Source organism: Melanerpes formicivorus, unplaced genomic scaffold (assembly GCF_026170545.1).
Source record: "Melanerpes formicivorus ecotype bairdi unplaced genomic scaffold, bMelFor1.0.p_v2 SCAF_546, whole genome shotgun sequence".
Lineage (NCBI taxonomy): Eukaryota > Metazoa > Chordata > Aves > Piciformes > Picidae > Melanerpes > Melanerpes formicivorus.
Window position 1 is genome coordinate 6,417 of NW_027142898.1, and position 24,651 is coordinate 31,067.

General features: G+C 58.6%; 1 protein-coding gene across 1 annotated transcript; it reads left to right on the forward strand.

Annotated features, from left to right (window-relative positions):
• The first annotated feature begins 182 nt into the window (after window positions 1-182).
• On the forward strand, window positions 183-23,766 carry PRPF3 (pre-mRNA processing factor 3). Its single transcript, XM_068170728.1, has 16 exons — window positions 183-277; window positions 3,943-4,130; window positions 7,456-7,586; window positions 10,639-10,785; window positions 11,210-11,293; window positions 12,023-12,243; window positions 14,783-15,089; window positions 17,385-17,551; window positions 17,875-17,957; window positions 18,248-18,391; window positions 20,485-20,584; window positions 20,968-21,081; window positions 21,713-21,831; window positions 22,366-22,449; window positions 23,163-23,224; window positions 23,476-23,766. The coding sequence occupies exons 2-16, from the start codon at window positions 3,986-3,988 to the stop codon at window positions 23,620-23,622; spliced, it is 2,055 nt and encodes a 684-aa protein (XP_068026829.1). The 5' UTR covers window positions 183-277; window positions 3,943-3,985; the 3' UTR covers window positions 23,623-23,766.
• The last annotated feature ends 885 nt before the right edge of the window (window positions 23,767-24,651 follow it).

The following is a 24,651-nucleotide window of genomic DNA, read 5'->3' on the forward strand; positions in this document are numbered from 1 at the left end:
CTCGGGGCCCGGCAGGCGGGCGGGCGGGCGGGGAGCGGCCCCGCGGCGGCGGGCGCGGGAAAGCGGGCAGGGGGCGTGGCTTGCCCGGCGTCCTTGCGGCAGGCGGATGGCCCGGCCCCGCCCCCCCACCCAATCCCCTTCCTTCCCGGCATCCCCCGCGCGGCGCGCGCGCGTGCGCCCCGCCGGCGGTTTCCGCTTCCGCCCCGACGTGCCGTCGCCGTCAGGGCCGCTGCAGCCGCCGGGGGTCGGGGCCTGCCGGGGCCGCGCCCCTGTTCCGGTGAGGGTTGCGGGGTGTTAGCGGGCGGAGCAAGAGGGCTGGTGTGGGGGGGCAGCCGGGATGCGGCCGAAGGCAGAGGTTCGGGGGTGGGGGGGGAAGGCTTAACGGGAAGGCCGCGGCTGAGGCGACCCTGAGCGTCACGGTGCGTCCGCGGCCAGGCCTCGCCGAGGCGGGCCGCGCCGGGGCTCTGCCCGTAGCTGTGGGGCTGGCAGAGATGAAGCGGGCCGGATGGAGCCGGCACCTCCGGTGTAGCGATGTGGAGCTGGGGGCCGCAGGGGAGGCGAGCGGGCTGTGCCGGGTACCGAGGCTCGCTCTCCCTTCGGCGGCGGCGGCGGCCGCGTCCTTGCGCTGCGCTCTGGCCTCTTGCCGGAGCCGGCGCCTCCGTGAGGGTCCTGCCTTCAGGACCGGGCTTGTTTTACGCGGGGGAGCTTGAACTTCTAGGGTTGGTTTGCATCCCCGAGGGAAGCGCTTCGGCGCCGCGGCAGCATCGCCCTCGGGTCCTCCCCCTGTGGGCAAGTCACGGAGCGACGACGGTTAGCGCCCGTGGCCAGGGAGGTAAAAACCTCCAGCGGGTTTTATTACCTCACCGCCTTCCCTGCTGATGCCTCGGGGGTGCTGCTGGGAGCCCGTTCCCTCCGGACACTGGCTCCCGTTAGCCCGGGCGGTGAAACTGTCCTGCTCCTCAGTCAGCCCTGGGAGAGGTTAGAGAAGCTGAAGAGAAGTAGGGTGGAAACCGAGGGTTAATTAGGCAAGTTGGGGTGGTTAATTGTGCCCAAATATTGATGCCTAACCGGAGTAATTAATTATTCCTCTTACCCTGGCTTTGTCCTGAAGTGTTTATGCTGCAAAGTCAGAGCTCGGGGGGGGGAAATTCTGTAAGGTTCACAGCTCAGGGGGTGAAGTTTTGTAAGGTTCACAGCTCAGGGGGTGAAGTTCTGTAAGGTTCACAGCTCGGGGGGTGAAGTTCTGTAAGGTTCACAGCTCAGGGGGTGAAGTTCTGTAAGGTTCACAGCTCGGGGGGTGAAGTTCTGTAAGGTTCACAGCTCGGGGGGTGAAGTTCTGTAAGGTTCACAGCTCGGGGGGGGGAATTCTGTAAGGTTCACAGCTCAGGGGGTGAAGTTCTGTAAGGTTCACAGCTCAGGAGGTGAAATTCTGTAAGGTTCACAGCTCAGGGGGTGAAGTTCTGTAAGGTTCACAGCTCAGGGGGTGAAGTTCTGTAAGGTTCACAGCTCAGGAGGTGAAGTTCTGTAAGGTTCACAGCTCAGGAGGTGAAGTTCTGTAAGGTTCACAGCTCAGGGGGTGAAGTTCTGTAAGGTTCACAGCTCGGGGGGGAATTCTGTAAGGTTCACAGCTCGGGGGGGGAAATTCTGTAAGGTTCACAGCTCAGGGGGTGAAGTTCTGTAAGGTTCACAGCTCAGGGGGTGAAGTTCTGTAAGGTTCACAGCTCAGGGGGTGAAGTTCTGTAAGGTTCACAGCTCAGGGGGGGAAGTTCTGTAAGGTTCACAGCTCAGGGGGGGAAGTTCTGTAAGGTTCACAGCTCAGGGGGGAGATTCTGTAAGGTTCACAGCTCGGGGGGGGAAATTCTGTAAGGTTCACAGCTCAGGGGGTGAAGTTCTGTAAGGTTCACAGCTCGGGGGGGGGGAATTCTGTAAGGTTCACAGCTCGGGGGGGGAAATTCTGTAAGGTTCACAGCTCAGGGGGTGAAGTTCTGTAAGGTTCACAGCTCAGGGGGGGAAGTTCTGTAAGGTTCACAGCTCAGGGGGGGAAGTTCTGTAAGGTTCACAGCTCAGGGGGGGAAATTCTGTAAGGTTCAGGCTGTATTTGGGACTCAATTTGAACAGACCTCGAGGAGAACTGCTGTAAGGAGTCGAAACTTGTGGAGATTTTGGGCTGCAGAGAAGAGGCAAGCTCTGCAAAGGAAGCCTGAGCTGCTTGTTGAGGCTTTTAACCTGTGGGTTTACCTCTTCTGACTGCTTTTTGGAGCTCACATGGCCTCCTGCTTGTTTTGAAGCAGCCCCATGCCACCACCCCCCGGTGGGGAAGTGGTGCTGGGGTCAAACATGTTGCCTTAAGAAGATTTTTTTCCTCCCTCTTCCCAGCTCAAGGAGCTTTCCAAAGGAGATTAAGAACCTGGCCATGTGATTGAACCTTGCTGCTCCTTGCATCCTGTGGCTGGTGGTGCAAGAGCCGCTCAGGATGAGCAGCCAGGAGGATTTGCCTGGGCAAGTGAAGCCTTTGGGGTTCACCTCTGCTGCTTGGTGGATTGGTTTCAGCAGGGAAAAGAGAGGCAGCTGGGTGAAGCAGAAGTGTGCTCAAAGCAGTTTGTGACCCTCAGAGGAAGGAGATGAAGGCTGAGGGAGGTTTTTTGGGGGGGGTGAAGGGTTGTTAATGCTGTGCTGCCAGGACTGAACCCATCGAGCTCAGGCTTGGGGATCTCGAGGTGAGTTGGCCTTGGGTTGGCCCAAACAGCCCCAAAAGGGACTGAGAGGAGTTCTGGGAGGAGTTGAAGCTCCAAGTGACACCCTGAGGCCTGAAGGAGTCCCCCAAGGCATGAAAGGACACCCTGAGACCAAAGCTTCTTGCCCCATTCGTGGTGTGAGAGCGGAGCCTGCTGGGGAGCTCCCCGAACGGTGCTCACTGGGTGGATCCTTCCCTTCCCCACCAGGGAATGCTGCTGGGATGTAGGAAGTTCAGGGTTTCCTTCCACAGGGATGCTGCTGCTGAGGCCCTGGAATTGTAGATTGGCCACAGCAACTCCAGGCAGTGCTACAGGCTGGGGGCAGAGTGGCTGGAGAGCAGCCAGGCAGAAAGGGAACTGGGGGGAGTGGTTGAGAGTAGGCTGAACAGGAGCCAGGAGGGGGCCAAGGAGGTCTGCATCAGGCAGAGTGTGGCCAGCAGGAGCAGGGAGCTCATCCTGCCCTGTGCTCAGCACTGCTGAGGCCACACCTGGAGTCCTGTGTCCAGCTCTGGGCTCCTCAGTTTAAGAAGGACATTGAGAGAGTTGAAGGTGTCCAGAGAAGGGCAACAGAGCTGGGGAGGGGTCTGGGGCACAGCCCTGTGAGGAGAGGCTGAGGGAGCTGGGGTTGCTTAGCCTGGAGAGGAGGAGGCTCAGGGGAGACCTTCTTGCTCTCTGCAACTCCCTGCAGGGAGGTTGCAGCCAGGGGGGGGTTGGGCTCTTCTCCCAGGCACCAGAACAAGAGGACACAACCTCAAGCTGTGGCAGGGGAGGTTTAGGCTGGAGGTGAGGAGAAAGTTCTTCCCAGCAAGAAGAATTGGCCCTTGGGCTGTGCTGCCCAGGGGGGTGGTGGAGTCCCTGTGCCTGGAGGGGTTCAGAGAAGGCTTGGATGTGGCCCTTGGAGCCAGGGTTTGGCTGGCAGGAGGTGCTGGGTGCTAGGTTGGACTTGATGATCTCTGAGGTCTTTTCCATCCTGGTTGGACTTGATGGTCCCTGAAGTCTTTTCCAGCCTGGTTGGACTGGATGATCCCTGAGCTCTTTTCCAGCCTGGTTGGTTCTGTGATGGTTGTGGCTTTACAACCAGAGAGCAAAAGCCACTTCCAGCAGCCGGCTTCGGAAGGAGAGCGGCGTGACGCCGAGCTGGGGGTCGTCTCCTGCTCGATTTTTATCAGCTTGTGGCTTTCTTTTCTGGCTTTTTTTGGTTTTGCAGGTACCAAGGCCCAGCCACACTTTGAGCTCAGCTCCTGGCAAAGATGTCCCTCTCCAAGAGGGAGCTGGATGAGCTGAAGCCATGGATCGAGAAGACGGTGAAGCGAGTCCTGGGCTTCTCGGAGCCCACCGTGGTCACCGCCGCCCTGAACTGCGTGGGGAAGGGCATGGACAAGAAGAAAGCAGCTGGTAGGTTCCACAGAGAAGGGGCTCAGAGCCCTTGGGGGAACAAATTATTGCCCAGAAATCCCCTCCAAGGCTGTTGGAATGGTTGATGGCAGGCTGAACAAAGCCAGCGGTGTGCCCGGGGCGGGGCTGAGAAAGGCCAAGGGCAGTCTGGCCTGCAGCAGGCAGAGTGTGGCCAGCAGGAGCAGGGAGCTCATCCTGCCCTGTGCTCAGCACTGCTGAGGCCACAGCTTGAGTGCTGTGGCCAGTTCTGGGCTCCTCAGTTTAAGAAGGACATTGAGAGAGTTGAAGGTGTCCAGAGAAGGGCAACAAAGCTGGGGAGGGGTCTGGAGCACAGCCCTGGGAGGAGAGGCTGAGGGAGCTGGGGTTGCTTAGCCTGGAGAGGAGGAGGCTCAGGGGAGACCTTCTTGCTCTCTGCAACTCCCTGCAGGGAGGTTGTAGCCAGGTGGGGGTTGGTCTTTTCTCTCAGGCACCCAGCACCAGAACAAGAGGCCACAGCCTCAAGCTGTGCCAGGGGAGGTTTAGGCTGGAGGTGAGGAGAAAGTTCTTCCCAGCAAGAGAGATTGGCCCTGGGGATGTGCTGCCCAGGGAGGTGGTGGAGTCCCCATCACTGGAAGTGTTTAAGAAGAGCCTGGATGAGGCCCTTCGTGCCATGGTTGAGTTGATTGGGTGGTGCTGGAGGGGGAGAGGTTGGGCTTGATGATCTCTGAGGTCTTTTCCAGCCTGGTTCATTCTATTCCAAACCAGGTTTCAACTCACTCCCTCTGTTGCTGGTTGTGGTTTGGTTGCTGCTGGGGGTGGAAGGGGGGAAAGGGAAGGGGGCAAATGTCACCCTGGGAGCTGTGCCATGTGGTTTGTGTTGAGGTGGTTTGATAAAGAGCAAACCAAACCTCCCCCAAGCTGGAAGCTCTGGAGCTTGCATGCAGGGGGCACACACACACCCCCCACCCAGAGGTGACTTGGGGAGTCCAGGCAAGTCCACAATCAGAAGCTTTGGGATGTGTTACAGAACCTGAGGAGGTAAAAATGACTTCCAGGCTCCTTTTTCTGAGGTGATCATTTATCCCCTGGCTGCTTTTGTTTGGTTGGGGTTTTTTTCTGTGGGTCACCACTGATGTCCAGAGTCTGGGCTCCATCCAGGGTTTAAAGCTCCCAGCAGAGGGATCTGCACATCCTGCACTATGGCTCAGAGGGTTGTGAGCAGCAGTTCAGGGTCTAGTTGGAGGCCTGGTGCCTGTGGTGTTCCCCAGGGCTGAGGACTGAGTCCAGTCTCTCCCAGCAATGGTTTGGCTAAAGGGACAGAGTCATTGTGTGGCTGTGCTGCCATCCAGCCAAGGCCTGGCCAGGCTGGAGAGCTGGGGAGGGGAACCTCAAGAGGTTCAACCAGGGTGAGTTGAGGGTCCTGCCTTTGAGGGAAGCAACCTCCTGCAGGGGAGGAAGTGACCTGCTGGGAAGCAGCTCCTCAGAGAAGGGCCTGGGGGTGCTGGGGGATAGCAAGGTGCCCAGGAGCCAGCAAGGTGCCCTCATGGCCAGGGAGGCCTCAAAGGTCTGCTGGGGGCAGTCAGAAGAATGTGGAGGATCTTCTGCCCTTCTGTTCTGCCCTGGAAAAGCCACCTCAGGAGTGCTGGGGCCAGGGCTGGGTTTCCCAGTTGTAAAGACACTGGGAGCTACTGGAGAGGGTCCAGGGGAGGCTGGGAAGCTGCTGAGGGGCCTGGAGCAGCTCTGTGAGGAGCAAAGGCTGAGAGCCTGGAGAGGAGCAGCCCTCCAGGGGGGATCTGATCAATGCTCAGCAAGAGCTAAAGGGGCTGTGGGGAGCAAGAGGATAGGGCTGGGATCTTCTTAGTGGTGCTCAGGGATGGGACAAGGGGCATGGGGCACAAACAACCCCAGGAGGTTCCATCTGAGCATGAGGAGAGAGCTGTTTGGTGTGAGGCTGCTGGAGGCCTGGAGCAGGCTGCCCAGAGAGGTTGTGGAGTCTCCTTGTGTGGAGAGCTTCCAACCCTCTCTGGGCAAGCTGCTGTGGATGCCCTGCTGGAGCAGGGGGCTTTGGGGGGAGGTGCTCTCCAGAGCTCCCATCTCACCTCACCATGCTGGGATCCCAGAAGCCTCCAGAGCCCAGGTTGCAGCCCCTGCTGTGTTGGCAAGGTTGAATCCACTCAGAGTCAGGGTGCTGGAGCTTTGCAGGGGTGTCTCTGAATTAACTCTGCTCTTCAGCATGAGCCAGCAGTGTGCACTTGGCAGCCCTGAGAGCCAATCCCATCCTGGGCTGCAGCAAGAGAAGCAGAGCCAGCAGGGAGAGGGAGGAGATTCTGCCCCTCTGCTCCACCCTGGTGAGGTCTGGAGCCTCTGTTCCAGGAAGGATCTGGAGGTGCTGGAAGGTGTCCAGAGCAGGGCTAGGAGGAGGAGCAGAGGGCTGGAGCTGCTCTGCTGTGAGGACAGCCTGAGAGAGTTGGGGTGGTGCAGGCTGGAGAGGAGAAGGCTCCAGGGAGAGCTCATTGTGGCCTCCCAGGATCTGCAGGGGGCTGCAAGGAAGCTGGGGAGGGCAGGAGCAGGGAAGTCCTTGTGCCCTGGACTCTGCACTGGTTGAGTCCTGTGTTCAGTTCTGGGCTCCTCAGTTTAGGAAGGACATTGAGAGACTTGAAGGTGTCCAGAGAAGGGCAACAAAGCTGGGGAGAGGCCTTAAGCACAGCCCTATGAGGAGAGGCTGAGGGAGCTGGGGTTGCTTAGCCTGGAGAAGAGGAGGCTCAGGGGAGACCTCATTGCTCTCTCCAACTCCCTGCAGGGAGGTTGTAGCCAGGTGGGGGTTGGGCTCTTCTCCCAGGCACCCAGCACCAGACCAAGAGGACACAGTCTCAAGCTGTGCCAGGGGAAGTTTAGGCTGGAGGTGAGGAGAAAGTTCTTCCCAGAGAGAGTTGTTAGCCCTTGGGATGTGCTGCCCAGGGAGGTGGTGGAGGAGGTGTTCAAGAGGGGATTGGATGTGGCCCTTGGTGCCATGGTCTGGCCCTGAGGTCTGTGGTGCCAGCTTGGACTCGATGATCCTCGAGGTCTCTTCCAACCTTAGTGATGCTGTGAGACTGTGACTGGGGGAGAATGGAGCCAAACCAGAAGTGGGGAGTTTCAGCTTGGGTGTGAGGAAGAAGTTCTTCCCCATGAGGGTGGTGAGAGCCTGGCCCAGGCTGCCCAGGGGGGGTGGTGGAAGCTTCATCCCTGGCGGTGTTGAAGGCCAGGCGGGAGGTGGCTGTGAGCAACCCGCTCCGGTGTGAGGGGTGGGTTGGAGCTGTCTGAGCCTTCCCACCCTGACAGCTGCCTGATTGTGTGATCCCCCCAGACCACCTCAAGCCCTTCCTGGACGACTCCACGCTGCGCTTCGTGGACAAGCTCTTCGAGGCGGTGGAGGAAGGCCGCAGCTCCAGGCACTCCAAATCCAACAGCGACCGCAGCCGCAAGCGAGAGCTCAAGGTGATTATTGAGCATTCCTTGCTTTTGCTCTCTTTGGTTTGCTTTGCTTTTGCTCTGCTTTGGTGTTTTGGTTTGTTTTGGTGTTTGTTTCAACCCCCTCCCCCCCAACCCCGTGGTTTGGTGGCCCTGGAGGCAGCACTGGAGGCTCTGCCACACTTTCCTCTTCCGGAGAGGTGCATCTCCTACCGCCTTCAAGTTCAAGAGAAAAGACTTCTCTCCATGATGAAGTGTGTGAGCCTTGGGCTTTTCTGCTTCCCTCCCCTTTAAGGCAGTGTCCTGTTTGCTGGAAACTTGGGCTTTTGATTTCCTTCATGATCTTGCCAGCAGAGTCACCTCACAGGGCTCCATCTCTCCTCGTACAGCAGCCCAGCTCCTGCCAGCTTCTCATCGCTCTTCCTCGCCCGGTCACAGCACGTCTCGCTCTGCCAGCCCACTGCTCTGGGCTCTGTGCTGGGTGATCCACTGGGGCTTCATCCTCTTTTTTTTAATCCCCATCCTCACTCAGCAGAGGCTGGGTTTTGACACCTCCTCTTGTAGCAGGAGGTTAGTTACCTCATGGCCTCTCTTCATCCTGCTCCCCCTTCACGCAGGGAGTTCCCTTTCGCTCCTGAGGTTCCTGGTCCGTCTCAGTCTGGGTCAGTTTTAGTCAGCTCTCAACCTCAGTGAGCCAGAATGATCCTGGTCAGGGTTTGGATCACTTCCAGTGTGTTGGGAGCCAGCTGCCTCCATGATTTTCTGTGGAGAAACTCAGTGTCTTCCTGAAGCTTTACCCAGAGCCACAGAGAGTCTCCTGTAGGTCTGGCGTGACCCAGAGTGCTGCACTTGAAACAGCTTCCTGCAGAGCTGGCACAGCCACAGCCTGGCTGAGCTGCCACTGGGCTGGTAGAGAGTGAGGGTTTGGTGAGGGCTGGGGCATCCTCACTGCTGCCTTCAGCTCCTATTGCTTCTGAGCTCTTTGAGGAGGTGACAGAGAGGAAGGGACATCCTCAGTCCCTTGGTGGTGGCAGGATTGCAGGGGGCAGGGTGACTCTTGCAGCCCCAGCAGCGTGCATGGATCCCACCTCTTGCCCAAGTGGAGTTCAGTTCGTGCCCTCTTTGTGCCTCATCCTCTGCTCTTCCTCTTGGCCATGGCTGCAGGACAGTGGGAGGGGAGGGAGCAGAGGGGACCCCTGGCAGGGCAGAGCAGGGATGGGGCTGGCTCTGCCCTCGGTGGTTGTTCTCCAGCGAAGCATCCTCTGGGGCATCTCACGTGGCTGCAGATGGCTGATGGTCTTAACCCAACAGTAGGAAGGGGAAGCAGCAAAGCAGATGATCCTCTTCTCATCCTCCTAGCCATGGGGGCAGGCATCCTGTCTGCCCAACCAGCAGGCTCTTCTCTCCAGAGTTACCTTTCTTGGAGGCCTCATCAAGATCTAGACCTGTCCTGACCCTGCTGTGACCCGAGCCGCTCTAGCGAGGCTGTCACATCCCAGTTATCCTCACAGCCAGCCAGCCAGACCCACCCCCTGCCCCCCCAGTGCAGGTGCTTGAGGTGATTCTCTACTTCCCCACCTAGCACCCAGCAGTGGGTTAGCCCCCCAGCTGCCTCTTGCTGCTGGTGTGGGCCGCCTGCAGCACCCTGCCTGGGCCTCCGGCTTCTCTCCTCGGTTGACTCTCGTGGGGTAGGTCGTTGCTTGGGAAGTTTCAGGAGGTGAAACGGAATGGTTTGCACACTTTATACTATGGGCAAGTCCTTTCTCTTGAACTTGTAGGTTTTCCAAGGAGTACCTGTGGATGAGGAAGTGTCCTTGTAGGATATGAGCCCGGTATAGTGAAGAAGGGATTGCAACTAACGCTTACGACCGGTGTGTATCGTTTTCTTTTCCAATAACACCTTGACACACTCACACTCAACACAAGAGTGGCATGGACAGACTCAGCTGACCACCCCCTCCTCCCCCCCCCCCCCCAAAAAAAAAAACACCCAACACACCCCCAGGTGAAATCCACAACCTCACAAGATGGATCAGAGCTCCACATAAAAGCCCCACCTCGTCTTCGCTCTTCCTGACCCTCCTGCTGCGCGGGGTCCGTCGGCGCGGTTGGTGCTGGGCTGAGCTGAGCTGAGCTGAGCAGCTTGGTTTGAGAGCAGTCTTTGGATCCCAGCTGGAGGGCTGAGGCAGTGCTTGCTGCAGGGCTGTCCTGACCCCCACCCCCTTAGGTCTGGGATATGGTAGGGCCAGCGCAGCTCAGCATCATAGAACCGTGGAGTGGTTTGGGTTGGATCCTGGGGTCCAACCCCTGCCCCAGCACTGCCAGGGCACCACCAAAGCCTGGCACTCCAGCACCGCATCTCCACAACTTTCAGACCCCTCTAGGGGTGGAGGCTCCACCACTGCCCAGGCCAGGCCTTGACAACCCTCAAGGGGCAGAAATTGTTCCTCCTGTCCAACACAAACCTCCCCTGGGGCAGCTCGTGGCCGTTTCCTCTTGTCTTATCGTTTGTTCCTGGGGAGAAGAGACCAGCCCCAACCTGGCTCCAGCCTCCTCTCAGGGAGTTGCAGACAGCCAGAAGACTTCCCCTTGGCCTCCTTTTCTCCAGGCTGAACACCCCCAGCTCTCTCAGCTGTTCCTCCTAGGGCTTGTTCTCCAGCTTACTTTGCCACACTCTCTGAGCTTGGTGGAAGACCTGGAAGCCATTGTGGCCCAGTCAGGCCAGCTCGGGGCAGGCTTTCTCCATCTCTCCAGCTTAGGCTTAGGGAGACCTTAAACCACCTCAGTGCCAAAAAAAAAAACCCACCTGTGGGAGCTGTGGTGGCTTTCACACAGGCATGTCCCTGTGGTGTCTCCTGTCTTTCACCCTCTTGGCTGATCAGCAGCGATGCTTCTCTGGTGGGCATGGGTTTCATGTGGGATTGGCAGGGAAGGAGCCTGCAAGTGCTGCTCTGCAACCTCTTGGAAGCCACCAAACCTGATGGTTTGTTGTTTTTTCACCTAAACCCCATGGGCTGTGGAGGAGAGCACTGTGGTTTTAACCCACATTTTCTCTCTCTCTCTCTCTCTTTTCCACCAGGATGTGTTTGGGGATGACTCTGAGGTGTCCAAGGAGTCCTCCGGCGTCAAGAAGCGGCGGATACCGCGGTTTGAGGAGGTGGAGGATGAGCCAGAGGTCATTCCAGGCCCCCCTTCAGAGAGCCCTGGGATGCTCACCAAGCTGCAGGTCAGTCTAAGCAGGCTGGGCCCCAGACATCTGGATCCCAGCACGTGTCACAAGCTGAGCAGGCAAATGGCTGAGGTGCTCCTGAGACTCTCCTGCCCGCTGCAGCCGTTGCCTGTGTTGCTTTCCCTGCTGTTTGTGCCCTGGGCTGGTGATGGTGCAAGGGGTTTGAGTGGGAGGGGTTTGGAGCTTTGCTTGGAGTGGACTTCAAGGTCTTGGTGGAGGGTGGCTGTGCTGTGAGGTTCCCTCTCTGCAGCTGGAGGTTGTTGTTTAAGGGTGGTTGCACACAACTCTCTTCTCAGTAAGCCTGCTCAGGTGCACTTGCAGCTGTAAAAAGGCTGCTGAGGGACCCCTTCAGCAGAAGGGAAGCAAAATTCACTGGCCAGGGAATAACACTTGGCTGTCCTCTCCTCTTCCCTTCCCACAGATCAAGCAGATGATGGAAGCAGCCACCCGGCAGATTGAGGAGAGGAAAAAGCAGCTCAGCTTCATCAGTCCCCCAGCACCACAGGTACCTGCTGGCAGCAGTGGGGCAGAGTCTCTGCTCCCTGCTTACAGAATCCTCCAATCCCAGCATGGGGAGGGTGGGAAGAGGGACTTCTGGAGATCATCTCCTCCAAACCCTCCTGCTCCAGCAGGGCACCCCCAGCAGCTTGCCCAGGAGCGCAATGGCCAGGGCGGGTTAGAAGCTCTGCAGAGGAGGAGACTCCACAACCTCTCTGGGCAGCCTGCTCCAGGCCTCCAGAGCTCTCACACCAAACAACTTTCTCCTCATGCTCAGATGGAACCTCCTGGGGTCATTTGTGCCCCTTGCCCTGTCCCTGGGCACCACTGAGCAGAGTCTGGCCCCAGCTTCTTGCCCCCTTTAGCTCTTGCTGAGCTTTAATCAGATCCCCACTGGGGCTGCTCTGCCCTAGAGCTCTCAGCCTGTGCTCCTCACAGAGCTGCTCCAGGCCCCTCAGCAGCTTCCCAGCCTCCCCTGGATTCTCTCCAGTAGCTCCCAGGCCCTCTGCACCTGAGAAACCCAGCCCTGGCCCCAGCTCTCCAGATGAGGCCTCCCCAGAGCAGAGCAGCGGGGCAGCAAATCCTCCCTCGCCCTACTGCCTGCCTCCAGCAGCCCCCTGGGGCATTCCTTGGCCAGAAGGGCACATTCTGGCTGCAGGGCACCTCGCTGTCCCCCCTGTGCCACTTCTGGGGGTGCTGGGAGAGAAAGGTAACACACCTCCTGCTCTGCCCACAGCCCAAGATCTCCTCCTCCTCGCAGTCGGAGCGGCTGCCCATCGGCAACACCATCCAGCCCTCGCAGGCGGCCACCTTCATGAACGACGCCATCGAGAAGGCCAGGAAGGCCGCGGAGCTGCAGGCCCGCATCCAGGCCCAGCTGGCCCTCAAGCCAGGGCTGATTGGCAATGCCAACATGGTGGGGCTGGCCAACCTGCACGCCATGGGCATCGCGCCGCCGTGAGTACCCAAAGCACAGCTCCCACACTGAGAGGGACCTGGGGGTGCTGATTGACGGCCGCCCGAACAGGAGCCAGCGGTGCGCCCAGGGGGCCAAGAAGGCCAAGGGTGTCCTGGCCTGAGTTAGGAAGAGTGTGGCCAGCAGGAGCAGGGAAGTCATTGTGCCCCTGGACTCTGCATTGGTTAGGCCACACCTTGAGTCCTGTGTCCAGGTCTGGGCTCCTCAGTTTAAGAAGGACATCGAGAGACTTGAAGGTGTCCAGAGAAGGGCAACAAGGCTGGGGAGGGGTCTGGAGCACAGCCCTGGGAGGAGAGGCTGAGGGGAGCTGGGGTTGCTTAGCCTGGAAAAGAGGAGGCTCAGGGGAGACCTCATTGCTCTCTCCAACTCCCTGAAGGGAGTTTGTAGCCAGATGGGGGTTGGGCTCTTCTCCCAGGCACCCAGCACCAGAACAAGAGGACACAGCCTCAAGCTGTGCCAGGGGAGGGTTAGACTCAAGGTGAGGAGAAAGTTCTTCCCAGAGAGAGTTGTTAGCCCTTGGGATGTGCTGCCCAGGGAGGTGGTGGAGTTGCCGTCCTTGGAGGGGTTCAAGAGGGGATTGGTTGTGGCACTTGGTGCCATGGTCTAGTCCTGAGGTCTGTGGTGACAGCTTGGACTCGATGATCTTTGAGGTCTCTTCCAACCTTAGTGATACTGTGACACTTGAAGGTGTCCAGAGAAGGGCAACAAAGCTGGGGAGGGGTCTGGGGCACAGCCCTGGGAGGAGAGGCTGAGGGAGCTGGGGTTGCTTAGCCTGGAAAAGAGGAGGCTCAGGGGTGACCTCATTGCTCTCTCCAACTCCCTGCAGGGAGGTTGTAGCCAGGTGGGGGTTGGGCTCTTCTCCCAGACAAGCATCATCAGGACAAGAGGATGCAGTCTCAAGCTGTGCCAGGGGAAGTTTAGGTTGGAGGTGAGGAGAAAGTTCTTCCCAGAGAGAGTTGTTGGCCATTGGGATGTGCTGCCCAGGGAGGTGGTGGAGTCCCCATCCCTGGAGGGGTTCAGGAGGGGATTGGTTGTGGCACTTGGTGCTATGGTCTAGTCCTGAGGTCTGTGGTGACAGCTTGGACTCAATGATCTTTGAGGTCTCTTCCAGCCTTAGTGATACTGTGACACTTGAAGGTGTCCAGAGAAGGGCAACAAAGCTGGGGAGGGGTCTGGGGCACAGGGCTGTGAGGAGAGGCTGAGGGAGCTGGGGTTTCTTAGCCTGGAAAAGAGGAGGTTCAGGGGTGACCTCATTGCTCTCTCCAACTCCCTGCAGGGAGGTTGTAGCCAGGTGGGGGTTGGGATCTTCTCCCAGGCAAGCAGCACCAGAACAAGAGGACACAGCCTCAAGCTGTGCCAGGGGAAGTTTAGGCTGGAGGTGAGGAGAAAGTTCTTCCCAGAGAGAGTCATTCATCATTGGGATGTGCTGCCCAGGGAGGTGGTGGAGTCCCCATCCCTGGAGGTGTTCAAGAGGGGATTGGATGTGGCACTTGGTGCCATGGTCTGGTCATGAGGTCTGTGGTGACAGCTTGGACTCTATGACCTTTGAGGTCTCTTCCAACCTTGGTGATGCTGTGAGACTGTGATACTGCTGCTGGCTCCCCAGCCCTCCAGAGCTGACAGCCAGATGCCAGTGGAAGGTCTGACCAAAGGCTTCTCCCCCATGCACAAGGAGGATGTGGAGCTGCAGGAGAGGGTCCAGGGGAGGCCACAAAGATGAGCAGAGGCTGAAGAGCCAACCCTGTAGGGACAGGCTGGGAGAGTTGGGGCTGTTCAGTGTGGTGAACCAGAGAAACCTCAGAGCAGCCTTATGGTAGCTGAAAGGGGGCCCAGGAGAGCTGGGGAGGGACTTGGAGTGACAGGGTGAGGGACAATGACTTGGAGCTGGGAGAGAGGAGATGGAGAGTGGAGGAAGAAATTCTTGAGAGCTGAGGAAGGACTTCTGAGAAGGGCTTGGAGTGACAGGGTGAGGGACAATGACTTGGAGATGGGAGAGAGGAGGAAGAAATTCTTGAGAGCTGAGGAGGGACTGCTGAGAAGGGCTTGGAGTGACAGGGTGAGGGACAATGGCTTGGAGATGGAGAGTGGAGAAAGAAATTCTTGAGAGCTGAGGAAGGACTTCTGAGAAGGGCTTGGAGTGACAGGGTGAGGGACAATGACTTGGAGATGGAGAGTGGAGGAAGAAATTCATGACAGTGGGGATGGGGGAGAGCCTGGAACAGGTTGCCCAGGGACGTTGTGGATGCCTCCTCCCTGGAGGTGTTCAGGGCCAGGCTGCTTGAGGCCTTGAGCAGCCTGGGCTGGTGGGAAGTGTCCCTGCCCATGGCAGGGGGCTTGGAACCAGCTGAGCTTTGAGCTCCCTTCCAACCCAACCCATTCTAGGGTGTAACGTTCAGAGGAGGCCTTTGCAGGTCACGGGCTGGTTGGGTGCTTACCCAACCTCAACTGGCCTTTGGGTGAATGCATGAAAAGCTGAGCAGAGCAACCATCTCCTCTCTGCTTTTGTTTCTTCTGCCCCAGGAAAGTGGAGCTGAAGGATCAGACAAAACCCACCCCCCTGATCCTGGACGAGCAAGGCCGAACCGTCGACGCCACCGGCAAGGAGATCGAGCTGACTCACCGCATGCCAACCTTGAAAGCCAACATCAGAGCTGTGAAGAGAGAGCAGTTCAAGCAGCAGCTGAAAGAGAAGCCCTCAGAGGACATGGAGTCCAACACCTACTTTGACCCCCGGGTCTCCATCAGCCCAGCCCAGCGGCAGAAGCGAACCTTCAAGTTCCACGAGAAAGGCAAATTCGAGAAGATTGCCCAGAGGCTGAGGACGAAGGTACCTGAGGCCTGGCCCTGCTGACTTGAGACAAGCCCTGTGAGGAGAGGCTGAGGGAGCTGGGGGTGCTTAGCCTGGAGAGGAGGAGGCTCAGGGGAGACCTTGCTCTCTGCAACTCCCTGCAGGGAGGTTGTAGCCAGGTGGGGGTTGGTCTCTTCTCCCAGGCACCCAGCACCAACAGACAGAGAGGACACAGTCTCAAGCTGTGCCAGGGGAGGTTTAGGCTGGAGGTGAGGAAGAAGTTCTTCCCAGCAAGAGAGATTGGCCCTTGGGATGTGCTGCCCAGGGAGGTGGTGGAGTCAGCATCGCTGGAGGTGTTTAGGAGGAGCCTGGATGAGGCCTTTGGTGCCATGGTTGAGTTGATCAGATGGTGCTGGGTGACAGGTTGGACTCCGTGATCTCTGAGGTCTTTTCCAACCTGGTCCTTTTCTATTCCTCTTCCACTCCTCTCCCTCTTCCACTCCTCTCCCTCTTCCACTCCTCTCCCTCTTCCACTCCTCTCCCTCTTCCACTCCTCTCCCTCTTCCACTCCTCTCCCTCTTCCACTCCTCTCCCTCTTCCACTCCTCTCCCTCTTCCACTCCTCTCCCTCTTCCACTCCTCTCCCTCTTCCACTCCTCTCCCTCTTCCACTCCTCTCCCTCTTCCACTCCTCTCCCTCTTCCACTCCTCTCCCTCTTCCACTCCTCTCCCTCTTCCACTCCTCTCCCTCTTCCACTCCTCTCCCTCTTCCACTCCTCTCCCTCTTCCACTCCTCTCCCTCTTCCACTCCTCTCCCTCTTCCACTCCTCTCCCTCTTCCACTCCTCTCCCTCTTCCACTCCTCTCCCTCTTCCACTCCTCTCCCTCTTCCACTCCTCTCCCTCTTCCACTCCTCTCCCTCTTCCACTCCTCTCCCTCTTCCACTCCTCTCCCTCTTCCACTCCTCTCCCTCTTCCACTCCTCTCCCTCTTCCACTCCTCTCCCTCTTCCACTCCTCTCCCTCTTCCACTCCTCTCCCTCTTCCACTCCTCTCCCTCTTCCACTCCTCTCCCTCTTCCACTCCTCTCCCTCTTCCACTCCTCTCCCTCTTCCACTCCTCTCCCTCTTCCACTCCTCTCCCTCTTCCACTCCTCTCCCTCTTCCACTCCTCTCCCTCTTCCACTCCTCTCCCTCTTCCACTCCTCTCCCTCTTCCACTCCTCTCCCTCTTCCACTCCTCTCCCTCTTCCACTCCTCTCCCTCTTCCACTCCTCTCCCTCTTCCACTCCTCTCCCTCTTCCACTCCTCTCCCTCTTCCACTCCTCTCCCTCTTCCACTCCTCTCCCTCTTCCACTCCTCTCCCTCTTCCACTCCTCTCCCTCTTCCACTCCTCTCCCTCTTCCACTCCTCTCCCTCTTCCACTCCTCTCCCTCTTCCACTCCTCTCCCTCTTCCACTCCTCTCCCTCTTCCACTCCTCTCCCTCTTCCACTCCTCTCCCTCTTCCACTCCTCTCCCTCTTCCACTCCTCTCCCTCTTCCACTCCTCTCCCTCTTCCACTCCTCTCCCTCTTCCACTCCTCTCCCTCTTCCACTCCTCTCCCTCTTCCACTCCTCTCCCTCTTCCACTCCTCTCCCTCTTCCACTCCTCTCCCTCTTCCACTCCTCTCCCTCTTCCACTCCTCTCCCTCTTCCACTCCTCTCCCTCTTCCACTCCTCTCCCTCTTCCACTCCTCTCCCTCTTCCACTCCTCTCCCTCTTCCACTCCTCTCCCTCGGGGTTGGGGCTTGGCTCTGCTCTCCTGGGCTGGTGAAGGGAGCTGTGAGCAAGAAGCTCTTCAGTAAGGACACCTCGGTTACTTGGTTTTGTGTCAGGGAGGTGCCCAAATCAGAACAGAAAGCATTTCCTGGCAGCTGTTGTCACTTTGAGAGGCAAAAATGTTGGCCAGTGGTAAATAATCTCCCCAAGAGCAGAGCCAGCTGGGGGTGCTCCCTGCAGAAGTGCTTGCTCCAGAGGAGGAGGTTTAAGGGAACTGTGGATAAAATGCCCAAATTCTTGGGGGGGGGAAGGGGAAGAGAAGAGAAGAGCATTGTTAGACAGTAAGGTCCAGGGATATGATGGCCAGGGAGCCATTCCTTGGGGGTTGTTCCATGCTCCTAGAAAGCTCAGTGATGTAGGATGAGATCTGGGGCAGGTTTCAGGGCTGCCATCAGCTCTGTGTGGTTCCTTCTGTGGCCTGCTTCAGAGGCGTGGCGGTGGCGACGGAGCTCTGCTGCTTCCGGGGGGTCGTCCTGTCTTGGAACGACCTTTCCATGGCATTTTTCCTCTCTCATGTTCTCAGGCTCAACTAGAAAAGCTGCAGGCTGAGATCTCCCAGGCTGCCAGGAAGACAGGGATCCACACCTCCACCAAGTTGGCTCTTATCACCCCCAAAAAAGAGCTGAAAGAGGGAGAGATCCCCGAGATCGAGTGGTGGGACTCCTACATCATCCCAAACGGCCTCGACCTGTAAGTAGTTTACTGCCAGGAGCTCAGGGAGCTTCTTGGGGCTGCAGGTGAGCCAGGGGGTGCCCAGGTGGCCAAGCTTGAGTGTTCTGCTCAAGTCTTGTTCCTGGTGGAGTTGTGGGAAGCCAGGAAGCACGGGGGGGACACTTCGTGGGGGGAGACGCCTCGGTCAGCACAGCAGCACTCTGTGCTTTGAGTAGGGGTTTGTGCGCGGTGTCACTCCTGCCCTCAGGGCAGCCTTGGGTTTTCTCCAGGGCTTGTGTTTAAGGGAGCACAGGAAGTGGAGCTGGGAGGTTTGCAGTGACACCCAGCTGTCTCCTTTCTAGGAAAGGTGGAACATCCTCCAAGAGGGACGAGTACTTTGGGATCACAAACCTCGTGGAGCACCCGGCACAGCTCAGCCCACCAGGTACCCTCCCGGGGTTTGGGTGACTTTGGTGTGAAACTGAATCCTTCAGGCAGCTGGGGTTTGGAGTGGAGAACCAGAATGTGGCTTTCCAGTCAAGGAACAGCCCTGACTTGGTCCTCCTGCTGCTTCAGTGTTTGGTGCAAAGAGCCTGCAAGCACCACGTCCACGGTGGGAACCGTGGACCCCAAGTACCATGGCCCCGAGTGGGGAACAAAATGGTTGTGGTGGGGTTCTCTCTCTTGCTTCCTAAAAGCAGGTGTGTCTTGATCTTGCCTCCTTTCTCTTCCCAGTGGACAGTGACACACCAGTGACCCTGGGTGTTTATTTAACCAAGAAAGAGCAGAAGAAATTACGGCGACAGACTCGGAGAGAAGCCCAGAAGGAGCTGCAAGAGAAAGTCAGGCTGGGCCTGATGCCACCACCAGAGCCCAAAGGTAAGGTGAGGCCTGCTGCAGGCCAACATGGGGCTTGTAGCCATCAAACCAGGAGGCTGGGGCTGGGAATGCTGGCTGGGAATGCTGCAGGCAGCTCAGCCTTGAGGGCATTGCACAGATCACTGTGTCGCTGCCATCCAATACCTACTCACACAGTTGGTTAACGAGGCTGCCAGCCTGCCCCAGTGGTCCTGTGCTCTACCACTGTGACCATTAGGTGTGCTAGCTAGGCCACTCTCCATCATTTTCCTCCAGTCCTGGCTCACAGGTGAGGTCCCAGATGACTGGAAACTGGCCAATGTGGTCCCCATCCCCAAGAAGGGTCGGATGGAGGAACCTGGAAACTCCAGGCCGGTCAGCCTGACCTCAGTGCCAGTGATGGAGCAGATTATCCTGGCGGCAATCACTGCGCACCTGAAGGATGGCCAAGGGCTCAGGTCCAGCCAGCATGGATTTAGGAAGGGCAGGTCCTGCCTCTCCAACCTGATCTCTTTCTATGATCAGGTGACTGCCTGGTGGATGTGGGGAGGCCTGTGGACGTGGTCTGCCTGCACTTCAGCAAGGCCTTTGACACCGTCCCCCACAGCAAACTGCTGGCTAAGCTGTCAGCCCGTGGATTGGACCATTACACTCTGTGCTGGGTTAGGAACTGGCTGGAGGGTCGAGCCCAGAGAGTGGTGGTGAACGGTGCCACAGCCAGCTGGCGGCCAGGCACCAGTGGTGTCCCCCAGGGATCAGTGCTGGGCCCTGTCCTCCTCAACATCTTCATCGATGATCTGGATGAGGGGGTAGAGTCAGTCAGCAGCAAGTTTGCAGATGACACCAAGTTAGGGGCAGATGTTGGTCAGTTAGAGGGTAGAAAGGCTCTGCAGAGGGACCTCGACCGACTGCACAGATGGGCAGAGTCCAATGGGATGGCATTCAACAAGTCCAAGTGCCAGGGGCTGCACTTTGGCTACGGCAATCCCATGCAGAGCTACAGGCTGGGGGCAGAGTGGCTGAGAGCTCCCAAACAGAGAGGGACCTGGGTGTGCTGATCGACAGCCACCTGAATATGAGCCAACAGTGTGCCCGGGGGGCAAGAAAGCCAATGGCATCCTGGCCTGCATTAGGAATAGTGTGGCCAGCAGGAGCAGGGAGGTCATAGTGCCCCTGGACTCTCCTTTGGTTAGGCCACACCTTGAGTCCTGTGTCCAGTTCTGGGCCCCTCAGTTTAAGAAGGACATTGAGAGACTTGAAGGTGTCCAGAGAAGGGCAACAAGGCTGGGGAGGGGTCTGGAGCACAGCCCTGTGAGGAGAGGCTGAGGGAGCTGGGGTTGTTTAGCCTGGAGAAGAGGAGGCTCAGGGGTGACCTCATTGCCCTCTATAACTATCTGAAGGGTGGTTGTAGCCAGGAAGGGGTTGGCCTCTTCTCCCAGGCAACCAGCACCAGAACAAGGGGACACAGTCTCAAGCTGCGCCAGGGGAGGTTTAGACTGGAGGTGAGGAGGAAGTTCTTCACCGAGCGAGTCATTCGGCATTGGAACGGGTTGCCCAGGGAGGTGGTGGAGTCATCGACCCTGGAGGAGATTGGACGTGGCACTTGGTGCCGTGGTCTAGGCATGGGGTCTGTGTTGATAGGTTGGACTCAATGATCCTCGAGGTCCTTTCCAACCTAGTTTCATAGTTTCATTCAGGGTTGGAAGGGACCACAAGGATCATCTAGTTCCAACCCCCCTGCAGGGGGTTGCAGGGGCAGGGACACCCCACACTAGATCAGGCTGGACAGAGCCTCATCCAGCCTGCTCTTAAACACCCCCAGGGACGGGGCCTCGACCACCTCCCTGGACAACCCATTCCAGGGTCTCACCACTCTCATGGTGAAGAACCTCCTCCTCACATCTAGCCTGAATCTCCCCACCTCCAGCTTCATTCCATTCCCCCTAGTCCTATCACTACCTGAGATCCTGAGCAGTCCTTCCCCAGCCTTCCTGTAGGCCCCCCTCAGATACTGGAAAGCTAAGTGATACTGTGATACTGTGACCTCTGGAGGTCCCTTCCAAGCAGTGGCCAAAGGCAGCCTCCCATGGCTTCTCCTCCACTTTTCCTTGCAGTAAGAATCTCCAACTTGATGAGAGTGCTGGGCACAGAAGCTGTTCAAGACCCAACCAAGGTGGAAGCTCACGTCAGAGCACAGATGGCGAAGAGACAGAAGTAGGTGGCACATTGGTACCACTTGGGGGGGGGGGAAGGGGGCTGGGTTTAGGTGGATTTGTTGTTGAAGTGGATTGTTTAGCTTTTATGAAGTTACAGGGCTTGAATTTACTCTCCCTGCCAGGAGGGGAAGGATTAATCCTGCTGCACAAGTTGCCTCACTGCTGTTGGCCTCCAAGTCACTCAGCAGTGGGAGACAGAGGCTGAACTTAAAACTGGCTTAAAACCAAACCCTACTTGCTTTTAATTCAGGCAGAAGTCTGGGCAGGAATTGCAGCTCCTTTAGGGTGATGGAACATGGGAGAGGAGGATCCCTTTCAGTGTCATGCCAGGTATGTTGCAGGCTGCATTTTGCTTACTGGCTGCCTCTCCTTTGCACGCAGAGCTCACGAGGAGGCAAACGCTGCCAGGAAGCTCACAGCAGAACAGCGAAAAGCCAAGAAGGTTAAAAAGCTGAAAGAAGATGTTTCACAGGGGGTTCACATAGCTGTGTACAGGTGAGGGCTGGCTCCTCTCAGGCATGGCTCATCCTGCAGCCATGCATAGGTGGGCTGAAGAGAACCTTAGGAGGTTCAAGAAGTCAAAGTGCAAGGTCCTGTGCCTGGGTTGGGGCGATCCCGGATCTCAGTCCAGGCTGGGGGGATAATGAGAGCAGCCCTGCAGGGAAGGGCTTGGGGGGTGCTGGTGGGGGAGAAGCTGGACAGGCACTTGCAGCCCAGAAGGCTGAGAGCAGCCTGGGCTGCATCAGAAGCAGAGTGGCCAAAGATGGCTAGAAGGGGATCCTGCCCCCTCTGCCCTGGGGAGACCTCACCTGCAGGGCTGTGTCCGGCTCTAGCGTAGTGGGAGGTGTCCTTGCCCATGGCATGGCGTTGGAACTGGATCTTCTTTAAGGTCCCTTGGAATCCAAACCATTCTGGGATTTTCTGAACCTATCACCAAGATGGGAAGGGACAGACACAACCTCCCTGAGCAGTCCAAAGTGCCACCTTGAGATGTGATTAAAGCCCTGAGGTGCTGGGGGAGGAAATGCCAAACCCAGTCGAGGCCTGGCTCGGTGAGAACAGTTTGGGTTTCCCCCAAGCATTTGGGGGTGGCTTAGTTAGTTTTGCTCTGTTCTGTGTTCTTCAGGGTCAGAAACTTGAGCAATCCAGCCAAAAAGTTCAAAATTGAGGCAAATGCTGGCCAGCTCTACCTGACAGGCGTGGTGGTGCTGCACAAAGACGTCAACGTGGTGGTGGTAGAAGGAGGTGAGCGCTTCACGGGCAGGGCTTTGGGGAACAGGTCAGCCTCCAACAGCTTGCCTCTGGCAAAACTCACCGTGCAAATGGTTGGCTGAGGGTGGTGGAAAGACAAGGAAGTGAGAAAGCTCCCTTAATTGTGGCTCTAATGAGGTTGGAGCTTGTTGTAATCCAGTGAGAAAGCCCGGCGCGGTCCACGTCGAAGGGAAAAAGCTCTTTGGCTTGAATCCTCGGAGCGAGGAGGGCCTTGGTTATCAGTCTGCCACAGTTCCTCCTGAAGTTTTGGAAGGTGCTGAAAGAGCCTGTTTGGCAGGAGGAAATGCTGAGGTGCCCCAGAGCTGAGTGTCTTGTGCCAAAGGATGTGGGAAAGGCTCGGCCACCCTAGGGGTGTTAGCGCTGGATTAGCTTGGCCACGCTCCGCTCGCCATGCCCAGGCGTGCTGGGAGGTGCCTGTGGGCATCACTTGGCTCTGCTGCTCCTCCAGACCTGAAAATGGGAGGTGGAGGGAGTTCTTCTCAACCTGCAGTCTCCCTTCTTCCCCAGGCCCCAAAGCACAGAAGAAATTCAAACGTCTCATGCTTCACCGAATAAAATGGGACGAGCAAACATCGAACACAAAGGGAGAGGGTAAGTGGGAGCTGGGGGCCAGGGGCCAAGCAGCCCTGAGCCTGCTGGCTCTGCTTTGGGGTCTGAAGTGATTTCATAGCATCAACCAGGTTGGAAAAGACCTCAGAGATCATCAAGTCCAACCTAAGGCCTAACACCTCCTAACTAAACCATGGCTCCAAGTGCCAGGTCCAAGCCTCCTTTGAACACCTCCAGGGATGGGGACTCCACCACCTCCCTGGGCAGCACATCCCCAGGGCCAGTCTCTCTTGCTGGGAAGAACTTTCTCCTCACCTCCAGCCTAAACTTCCCCTGGCACAGCTTGAGGCTGTGTCCTCTTGTTCTGGTGCTGCTTGCCTGGGAGAAGAGCCCAACCCCCACCTGGCTACAACCTCCCTTCAGGGAGTTGGAGAGAGCAATGAGGTCACCCCTGAGCCTCCTCCTCTCCAGGCTAAGCAACCCCAGCTCCCTCAGCCTCTCCTCACAGGGCTGTGCCCCAGACCCCTCCCCAGCTTTGTTGCCCTTCTCTGGACACCTTCCAGCAGCTCAACCTCTTTCCTAACCTCTAAACTTCCCCTGGCACAGCTTGAGACTCTGTCCTCCTGTCCTGGTGCTGCTTGCCTGGGGGAAGAGCCCAACCCCCACCTGGCTACAACCTCCCTTCAGGGAGTTGTGGAGAGCAATAAGGGCTGCCCTGAGCCTCCCTCTTCTCCAGCTCGTTGTTCTTCTTTCAGATGATGATGAGTCTGACGAGGAGTCCGTTAAGAAAACAAATAAATGCTCTCTGGTTTGGGAGGTGAGTTGTGGGTTGCAGCTCAGTAGTGAGGGGGTTTAGGCAGGGAAGAAGCCAGCCCCATCTGACAGCAGGTTCCAAACGGTGCTTTGGGTCAGAGAGAGACCTGCTGCTCTGGCTCTTCTCCAGAGCGTTTCTTGGGCTTGCAGCAGCTTCAGCTGGGGGGGGGGGGATAAAAAGGTTTATTCCCAGTTTCCCTGAGCCTTCCCTGGGAGCTGGGTGGGGGAAAAAACCCTCCCTTGGCTTTCTCCCAGGGCACAGCCAAGGACCGCAGCTTCGGCGAGATGAAATTCAAGCAGTGCCCCACGGAGAACATGGCACGGGAGCACTTTAAAAAGCACGGTGCAGAGCACTACTGGGACCTGGCCCTCAGCGAGTCCGTGCTGGAGTCCACAGACTGAGGCGAGAGGGGGCTGCGACGCCCCCTCCCCATACCCCCCACACCCCCCCACTCCCCGCGCCCCCTCCCCGCCGGAACTCGGACAGTCCCCTCCCCTCTTTGCTCTCCTCAGCACACCCATTAAAGACATATTTTTTAAGTCAAACCCCCCGGCGAAGGCGTGTTTGTGCTGGGGGGGGGAGCGGCGGCGGAAGTGATGGAAGGGAGGGAGGGGGGAAGCCGCCGGCGGTGGTCGCGGCGGGGTGGGGGGGGCGCCTCGGGGTAGGGGGGGGGGGGGAGGAGGCGGCGCTGCCCCTTCCTTTATCGGCGCCACAAAGCGCTTTGCGTTGGGACCCGCAGTTCTTTTGTCAGCGCCGCGCTCGGCTCCACGCCCCCAACTTTCCCCTCCCCCTTCCCCACCTCCCCGCCCGGGGCCGGACGCCGCTCCGCCGGCCGGGAGCACAGCCCGGCACGGCACTACCCGCCCGCCATCTTGCGGGGCGCGTGCGCGGGAGGGGCGGCGCGGCGCGCGTGCGCGGGCGGGGCGGCGCAGGCGCGCTGGGGGCCCGGCGCAGGCGCGGCCGCGGGGAGAGGGAGGGGAGGGGGGGAGGGGGGGGGAAGAGGCTGGCTCCGCCGCGTCCCGTGTGAGGGGGAGCCCGGCACAAAATGGCGGCGGGGGGGGCGGGCGCTGCGCGCGGGGGGGGGCCGGCCGGTGACCGCGCGCCGTCAGCAGCCGCCGCCGCCGCCGCCGCCTCTCTCCCGAGCCTAGCGGGACGGGGCCCTACGCGTTTCGGGGCGGCGAAAGGTGTGGCGCTTGACGGCGGGCGCCGCTTCCCGCCGTCTCTCTCCTCGGCCCGGCGGAGCGCGGCCGCCGCTTCCCCGCCCCGACGCAGCGGAGGGCCCGCTCGCCGCCGCCGCTTCCTCCTCCTCCTCCTCCTCCTTCTTCTCCTGAGGACCCGCCCGCGTAGGCCCCCGCCGGGCTGAGAGCCGAGCGGGGAAGCGTCGCGCCGCCGCCGTCGTCGCCGCCGCCGCCGTCCGTGCGGCCCGGCTG

Coding starts and splice junctions, on each gene's coding strand:
- PRPF3 (XM_068170728.1), top strand. CDS start 3,986: ATGTCCCTCTCCAAGAGGGAGCTGGATGAGCTGAAGCCATGGATCGAG. Junction 12,244..14,782: donor GCCATGGGCATCGCGCCGCC/GTGAGTACCCAA, acceptor CTTCTGCCCCAG/GAAAGTGGAGCTGAAGGATC. Junction 21,082..21,712: donor GTTCACATAGCTGTGTACAG/GTGAGGGCTGGC, acceptor TGTGTTCTTCAG/GGTCAGAAACTTGAGCAATC.